Raw genomic sequence first — 9,043 nt, forward strand, 5'->3', positions numbered from 1 at the left:
TCCTCCTCTACCGGTCCCTTCCCATCCTCCTCTACCGGTCCCTTCCCATCCTCCTCTACCGGTCCCTTTCCATCCTCCTCTACCGGTCCCTTCCCATCCTCCTCTACCGTCCCTTCCCATCCTCCTCTACCGGTCCCTTTCCATCCTCCTCTACCGGTCCCTTTCCATCCTCCTCTACCGGTCCCTTTCCATCCTCCTCTACCGGTCCCTTTCCATCCTCCTCTACCGGTCCCTTTCCATCCTCCTCTACCGGTCCCTTTCCATCCTCCTCTACCGGTCCCTTTCCATCCTCCTCTACCGGTCCCTTCCCATCCTCCTCTACCGGTCCCTTTCCATCCTCCTCTACCGGTCCCTTTCCATCCTCCTCTACCGGTCCCTTTCCATCCTCCTCTACCGGTCCCTTTCCCATCCTCCTCTACCGGTCCCTTTCCATCCTCCTCTACCGGTCCCTTTCCATCCTCCTCTACCGGTCCCTTTCCATCCTCCTCTACCGGTCCCTTTCCATCCTCCTCTACCGGTCCCTTTCCACTCCTCTACCGGTCCCTTTCCATCCTCCTCTACCGGTCCCTTCCCATCCTCCTCTACCGGTCCCTTTCCATCCTCCTCTACCGGTCCCTTTCCTTCCTCCTCTACCGGTCCCTTTCCATCCTCCTCTACCGGTCCCTTTCCATCCTCCTCTACCGGTCCCTTTCCATCCTCCTCTACCGGTCCCTTTCCTTCCTCCTCTACCGGTCCCTTTCCATCCTCCTCTACCGGTCCCTTTCCATCCTCCTCTACCGGTCCCTTCCCATCCTCCTCTACCGGTCCCTTTCCATCCTCCTCTACCGGTCCCTTTCCATCCTCCTCTACCGGTCCCTTTCCATCCTCCTCTACCGGTCCCTTCCCATCCTCCTCTACCGGTCCCTTCCCATCCTCCTCTACCGGTCCCTTCCCATCCTCCTCTACCGGTCCCTTTCCCATCCTCCTCTACCGGTCCCTTTCCTTCCTCCTCTACCGGTCCCTTTCCATCCTCCTCTACCGGTCCCTTTCCATCCTCCTCTACCGGTCCCTTTCCATCCTCCTCTACCGGTCCCTTTCCATCCTCCTCTACCGGTCCCTTTCCATCCTCCTCTACCGGTCCCTTTCCATCCTCCTCTACCGGTCCCTTTCCATCCTCCTCTACCGGTCCCTTTCCATCCTCCTCTACCGGTCCCTTTCCCATCCTCCTCTACCGGTCCCTTTCCATCCTCCTCTACCGGTCCCTTTCCATCCTCCTCTACCGGTCCCTTTCCCATCCTCCTCTACCGGTCCCTTCCCATCCTCCTCTACCGGTCCCTTCCCATCCTCCTCTACCGGTCCCTTCCCATCCTCCTCTACCGGTCCCTTTCCATCCTCCTCTACCGGTCCCTTCCCATCCTCCTCTACCGGTCCCTTCCCATCCTCCTCTACCGGTCCCTTTCCATCCTCCTCTACCGGTCCCTTTCCATCCTCCTCTACCGGTCCCTTTCCATCCTCCTCTACCGGTCCCTTTCCATCCTCCTCTACCGGTCCCTTTCCATCCTCCTCTACCGGTCCCTTTCCATCCTCCTCTACCGGTCCCTTTCTATCCTCCTCTACCGGTCCCTTTCCATCCTCCTCTACCGGTCCCTTTCCCATCCTCCTCTACCGGTCCCTTTCCATCCTCCTCTACCGGTCCCTTTCCCATCCTCCTCTACCGGTCCCTTTCCCATCCTCCTCTACCGGTCCCTTTCCATCCTCCTCTACCGGTCCCTTCCCATCCTCCTCTACCGGTCCCTTTCCATCCTCCTCTACCGGTCCCTTTCCATCCTCCTCTACCGGTCCCTTTCCATCCTCCTCTACCGGTCCCTTTCCATCCTCCTCTACCGGTCCCTTTCCATCCTCCTCTACCGGTCCCTTTCCATCCTCCTCTACCGGTCCCTTTCCATCCTCCTCTACCGGTCCCTTTCCATCCTCCTCTACCGGTCCCTTTCTATCCTCCTCTACCGGTCCCTTCCCATCCTCCTCTACCGGTCCCTTCCCATCCTCCTCTACCGGTCCCTTCCCATCCTCCTCTACCGGTCCCTTTCCATCCTCCTCTACCGGTCCCTTTCCATCCTCCTCTACCGGTCCCTTCCCATCCTCCTCTACCGGTCCCTTCCCATCCTCCTCTACCGGTCCCTTCCCATCCTCCTCTACCGGTCCCTTTCTATCCTCCTCTACCGGTCCCTTTCCATCCTCCTCTACCGGTCCCTTTCCCATCCTTCCCATCCTCCTCTACCGGTCGTTCCCACAGAGGCCTGTAGATGACCCTGGATAGTGCAGCCATAACACAACCCCGTATGGGGAATTGTAGAATGCTGCTGAGTCACTCAATTAGGAAAACAACACATGCCAGTCTGTCTCGGTTGACCCCTCACTGCGCCCTGGCCCAAATTACAGGTCCACCAGGGTCATCGCCAAACAACTTTTTCACACAAAAACAGAGCTGGAATAAAGCTTGAATCTTTATTTGAAACAATAAAGCGTCACCCTGCTTCTGTTTCGGTAAAATGTTGAGGGATGGGCCTGGAGAAATGCAACCACTCTCAAATTAATTGACAGAGCTATGGATGCAAGGACTGACCATTTACAATGTTTACAAACATTGGAGTAAAACAAGCTTCTATTTTGGTTTCTGATGAGGTGATACCGATGAACTAAGCTTATGAGGCATTTATACTGGCATCTTCATTAAATAGTACCCGCAAAACACCAGTCTCAACGTCAACAGTGAAGAGGCGACTCCGAGATGCTGGCCTTCTAGGCAGAGTTGCAGAGGAAAAGCCATATCTCAGACTGGCCAATAAAAAGAAATGATTAAGACGGGCAAAAGAACACAGACACTGGACAGAGGAACTCTGCCTAGAAGGCCAGCATCCCAGAGTCGCCTCTTCACTGTTGACATTGAGACTGGTGTTTTGCGGGTACTATTTAATGAAGCTGCCAGTTGAGGACTTGTGAGGCGTCTGTTTCTCAAACTAGACACTCTAATGTACTTGTCCTCTTGCTCAGTTGTGCACCGGGGCCTCCCACTCCTCTTTCTATTCTGGTTAGAGCCAGTTTGCGCTGTTCTGTGAAGGGAGCAGTTACACAGCGTTGTACCAGATCTTCAGTTTCTTGACAATTTCTCGTATGGAAAAGCCTTAATTTCTCAGAACAAGAATAGACTGACAAGTTTCAGAAGAAAGGTCTTTGTTTCTGGCCATTTTGAGCTTGTAATTGAACCCACAAATGCTGATGCTCCAGATACTCAACTAGTCTAAAGAAGGCCAGTTTTATTGCTTCTTTAATCAGTACAACAGTTTTCAGCAGTGCTAACATAATTGCAAAAGGGTTTTCTAATGATCAATTAGCCTTTTAAAATGATAAACTTGGATTAGCTAACACAACGTGCCATTGGAACACAGGAGTGATGGTTGCTGATAATGGGCCTCTGTAGATATTCCATAAAAAAGATCAGCCGTTTCCAGCTACAATAGTCATTTACAACATTAACAATGTCTACACTGTATTTCTGATCAATTTGATGTTATTTTAAAGGATATTTGCTTTTCTTTAAAAAACAAGGACATTTCTATGTGACCCCAAACTTTTGAACGGTAGTGTACATCATTAACTCATAAGTCCAAAAAATTAATGTAGCAACTAAGGATTCGAGTTTTAATAATAGTAATTGTATGCAACTTGATAAAATATTTGGTTTCAATGTGTCCAAAAATGATAAATATATTAGCCATTTATAAATAAATCAATTACAAGTTCAAATATATTTTCCTTCTGTTAACAAGCCTACAGTGCCTTTTATTACTGAAGTATGCCCAGTTAGTTCACAGTAGCATAAAAGGTAGGTTTGTGATTGTGAGCTTATGTAAATGCATTTTAGGGGGTGTTTTTGTCTCTTTTATGTCAGTGCATGTGTTCATGTCATTACCCATTGGGTACACACTGGTTGAATCAATGTTGTTTCCACATTATTTCAAGTGAAATTACGTTGAACCAATGTGGAATAGATGTTGAATTGACCTCTGTGCCCAGTGGGTATGCATTTTCAGGTTTTATTCTTGTCACTCATAAAATGAACCCGACCACAACAGTTTATGAACCCGACCACAACAGTCTATGTTCAGCCAATTTAAAATGACATTAAAACACACACAAATAAGAAACGTCTGAAAACAGTTAGATGGGAATATGACCACCCACTATAAACCAATGAAATTAAACATAGCTATTCAGCATAATAAAATAAAACTTTTGAAGTTATTCATATGAACTTCATTAAAAAGGTTCGGCTGCAGATAAAGAATAGATTCTCCTCTAGATTCTCCACACAGGCAGCTTGGTAGATAAATGTTATTTGGTCTCATACGTCAACAATTAATCTACCTAAACATTTGACATTGAGCATATTTTGAGTTTTACTTTAAACTATACAGAAGAATATCTCTCATACCAACCTTGGAAATAAGACTACAGTTGTGTAGCCATCTACCCATGGCTTATGGGACTGGAGTGTTGCATTCTAAACAGAATTGGAGTGAGGTGTGTTAACTTCGGCTGGGGGAGAAGTGTGACCTCACCAATCAGGCCCCTGAGGACTGGAGTTGCCCATCCTTTCTATAATCAAGCTTTTTCCTAAAACTTTTTTTTTTAATCTACAGAAATAACAATAGAAGTATTGTTGAATAAGTGATTGAAATCTTATCATTTGATTCTGATTTATTCTAAATATGTAAGAACTTCACAACAAACGCAATAATATATTTGCGGATAAAGCATACAGTATAAATCGTACCAAAAAAAAAAAACTACTAGACCAATCAGAGGCATGCAATCAACAGTCCCGGTGCATCTTCCACTCACCCTCTGCAAAGCAACTCTTCTATCCGGACTGTCACCGTCCTCTCGTACAGTGTCTTTGCTCCTCCGTGCGTTCTGTATGCCTGCTTTTCACCATCTCTCATCTACCCACCGCTCTGTTGCCGAAAACATTTGCCCGGGGTAGATTCGGGCAATGCATAGCATATCTCTGTCTCTCACTCTGTCGATGATATTTTTGTTGTGGAGCCTAGTGCTGCACTGCCGATAGGAGGGGAGTTTTTGATCAGTCACACTGGAGTGACTGGGAGGGAATGTTATGCTGCGTTCTCTCCACCTCCACCTCTCCCTCTCTCTCTAATCTGACATTTGAGAAACTCGTTCGTGCGCAAGATTGTAATTAGATGGATGCTGAAGCAGAAGTGCATTAATTGGCCCAGCCAGTGTGCAATTTTATGTATTGCAATTGCTCGATTATAAATCACTATAACCCAATACAAGTGACAAGAGTCGATGGACTTGTTCTTCTTGCACAATCTACACATAATCGCCAATTCAGGAAAAAAAAAGATGGTGAAACTCAAATGGGATAAATATTTTCTCGAAGGACAATACATTTGTTCTATTCGCTAGGTTTTATGATTTACACAACTTTTATCTTGAGAACTTTTATTTTGAAGTGACTGTGACGCGCTCGCATACCCGGAAGTTCATTTCACAACATCAACTGGTGGGGGAGAGGAGAGGACATGGAGAAAATAAGTAGCTTAAAACACCAAAGTCACTTTTCCAAACAACCTTTGGAGTAATTTCAGGCGTCATTTTTAACATTTTCAAACTCACTAGCAAATGTTCTGAGAGCAGATCGCAGCGTCACATGGAGGCTGTTGTAAAGAACTTGGAGCGGACCACGGAGCTACTCGCCGTGTCGCAGACAGAGATAGTGCGGCGGTGGGACAAACAAACCCTGGACAGAGCCTTCCAGTGGGCTCAGTACTGCGAACACGTCTACACACGGTTCCATGCAAATCCAACCGTCAGGGACATATTGGAAAAACAACTACAGGTGACAAACGAAAGTTTACGAACAACTTTTCAGGGGTATACGGACATCACGTTTTCTGACCTGTCGCAGTGTCAACACTTGCTGCTCATGGGGTTACTAAGCAACGCCGCTGTTCCGAGCTCAGTCATCAAACTACTTTTCGACACTTCCTGTTCCAGAACGACTGGAGGTAAATATAAGGACGCCACCGGTCATTGCACTGAACTCATAGAAGTGAAATCAGCACGTAAAGTCTTAAGCGCCATTTATTTGAAACGCAGTACGTCCTTTCCTGGTCCTGATGCTGACGTGATAGGCATGACACTGATGGAGATATTGGATATCCTGCTCTCTCCAGCTACTGGCGGGTCCAAGGTGGGCCTAGCAGAGAAGTTATTGGACAACATCTTACAAACCTGTGGTGAAAATGAAAACTTCTCAGGAGTCGTTGCTGCTGCTCTCCTGTCAAGGAAAAACAACAAAACGGCAGCAACAACAAAAATGGCTTCAGAAGGAGTTTCATTCGACTTTATCCTGGATTGGCTGCAGCAACACCACAGTTTACTCCAGCATATGTGTTCCACGTTGCCTATTGGACTTTTGATGGACCTCTACCAGCAGTCTGTGAGGTTTAGAGTGACCTACCGTGACATATTGAAGCAATGGGGGTCACAGTTGGAGTATGACATAGGAGAAGGAGAGTGGGTTCAAATGTATACTACCGACGGGGTGTCGTTCAAGACCCTGTCTGACCATTATAGGTCGCTACTAGGGGCTTGTCCGTCAACAAAGGAGGACGTTGAGAGAGAGCTGACAGAGCTGAAGGTTGCCGATGGGGACTTTGATGTTGGAGGTCTGAGTGTTTGGGGTGACCTCCTCTCTGAGCTGAACAAGGTCTGAGTGTTTGGGGTGACCTCCTCTCTGAGCTGAACAAGGTCTGAGTGTTTGGGGTGACCTCCTCTCTGAGCTGAACAAGGTCTGAGTGTTTGGGGTGACCTCCTCTCTGAGCTGAACAAGGTCTGAGTGTTTGGGGTGATCTCCTCTCTGAGCTGAACAAGGTCTGAGTGTTTGGGGTGACCTCCTCTCTGAGCTGAACAAGGTCTGAGTGTTTGGGGTGACCTCCTCTCTGAGCTGAACAAGGTCTGAGTGTTTGGGGTGGTCTTTTTTTTTTACCTGAAACATTAATGATCTAATAATATGTAAAACATAATCCGTTGCCATCAGTTGAGACACAACGTGCTCTTGAATACAGTGACACAACATGCTCTTGAATACAGAGTGACACAACATGCTCTTGAATACAGAGTGACACAACATGCTCTTGAATACAGAGTGACACAACATGCTCTTGAATACAGAGTGACACAACATGCTCTTGAATACAGAGTGACACAACATGCTCTTGAATACAGAGTGACACAACATGCTCTTGAATACAGAGTGACACAACAAATGGAAAAAAAAAAAAAAATCGGAGTTCACTTGTTTTTAGATAATTGACGTTAAAGGTAAAAAAAAAAATATATATATATATAAATAAAAATAAACTGTAAAACAGTTTGACAACCCTGTTTGTAAGCTTTTAAATGAACCGTTTATCTTTTCCAGTAATGAAGACATGGATGTCTCATGGTACGGTGGGGTTTGCAGAATAGGTCAACTGTGATCACCTTTTGTCTACTGACTGTTTTGGCATTCAGGTCCAAAAAGTCACTTTCTGACCACTTCCTCCATAGGCAAACATGTATGGAAAGTTTAAATAAAAATGAAAGCTGTCAACAAGCGAATTGAAATGGATTTACCACTCTCTTGAGCAGAACAAAGCCATGTGTAGCCTCATCAGTATCCTGTCATTGGCAGTCAGTGTTCGTTGGACAAATGCGGAAGTTTGGCCTCGTTAGATACAATTGATTTAAATATATTTGTTAAAGGATATATGTTTTTGTGCCAATACATTCATATACGTTTGTATTAATAGCAGAATAAAGAGGACTTTCATTAAACAAATGTGTTTTTATTTCAAGTGTGCAATAATACTGTCACCTCCCTTTTGTTTTCTTTTGGACACACCGAGCTACTGAAACATTTGTATTTATTATGGCTCCCCATTAGTTCCTGCCAAGGCAGCAGCTACTCTTCCTGGTGTTTATTATGGATCCCCATTAGTTCCTGCCAAGGCAGCAGCTACTCTTCCTGGGGTTTATTATGGATCCCCATTAGTTCCTGCCAAGGCAGCAGCTACTCTTCCTGGGGTTTATTATGGATCCCCATTAGTTCCTGCCAAGGCAGCAGCTACTCTTCCTGGGGTTTATTATGGATCCCCATTAGTTCCTGCCAAGGCAGCAGCTACTCTTCCTGGGGTTTATTATGGATCCCCATTAGTTCCTGCCAAGGCAGCAGCTACTCTTCCTGGGGTTTATTATGGATCCCCATTAGTTCCTGCCAAGGCAGCAGCTACTCTTCCTGGGGTTTATTATGGATCCCCATTAGTTCCTGCCAAGGCAGCAGCTACACTTCCTGGGTTCCAAACACATCAAGACGCTTACATGACATATTAAACAAAATATAAAACAGTACATCATATAACATTATTACACAACTACATATCTACAATACAAAATGTACAATACCACCGAACAACAATATTACAATGTGCTTGTGTGCATATGTGTGTCTCTTCACAGTCCCTGCTCTTCCATAAGGTGTATTTTAATCTGATTCTACTGCTTGGCAGTATGTCCAACATCAGAATGAGCTTGTTAATGAAATCCAAATCTCAATGAGCAGGAGTGACAGATGGTAGCGTCACACGTTGCCCAGGCAACCACTGCTTGAACTCTGAAGGCCAGAGAGAGAGGATGTTGTGCGCCTTCCAAATGAGTCCCCAGGGACACAAGGACCCGTGCCTCTCATTCACTATCAGAGCAGTTTGGAGAGGAGGAGGAGGAGGAGGAGGAAGAGAGCTAAGATGAGGTTCTAAGGTCATCCTGTCTTTGATGATTCTAGAGGTTCTGATGTGTGAAAATATACTGAGCAAAAATATAAACGCAACATGCAAAGTGTTGGTCCCATGTTTCATCAGCTGAAATAAAAGATTCCAGAAATGTTCCATATGCTCAAAAGCTTATTTCTCTAAAATGTTGTGCAGAAATGTGTTTACAT

At 46.0% G+C, this 9,043-nt stretch overlaps 2 protein-coding genes across 2 annotated transcripts in view; one reads left to right on the plus strand and one right to left on the minus strand.

Annotated features, from left to right (window-relative positions):
- Positions 1–5,418, minus strand: part of LOC106584757 (growth arrest-specific protein 2) — a 59,592-nt gene extending 54,174 nt beyond the window's left edge. Inside the window, exon 1 of the mRNA XM_045706300.2 lies at positions 4,882–5,418. The gene's annotated coding sequence lies outside the window, so the exon portion shown is untranslated. The remainder of the gene's footprint in view (positions 1–4,881) is intronic.
- Positions 5,419–5,540: 122 nt separating this feature from the next.
- On the plus strand, positions 5,541–7,251 carry LOC106584771 (FA complementation group F). Its single transcript, XM_014170323.3, has one exon. The coding sequence runs from the start codon at positions 5,714–5,716 to the stop codon at positions 6,779–6,781; it is 1,068 nt and encodes a 355-aa protein (XP_014025798.1). The 5' UTR covers positions 5,541–5,713; the 3' UTR covers positions 6,782–7,251.
- Positions 7,252–9,043: the final 1,792 nt, after the last annotated feature.

This window comes from Salmo salar, chromosome 23 (genome assembly GCF_965601325.2).
Source record: "Salmo salar chromosome 23, fSalSal1, whole genome shotgun sequence".
Classification (NCBI taxonomy): domain Eukaryota; kingdom Metazoa; phylum Chordata; class Actinopteri; order Salmoniformes; family Salmonidae; genus Salmo; species Salmo salar.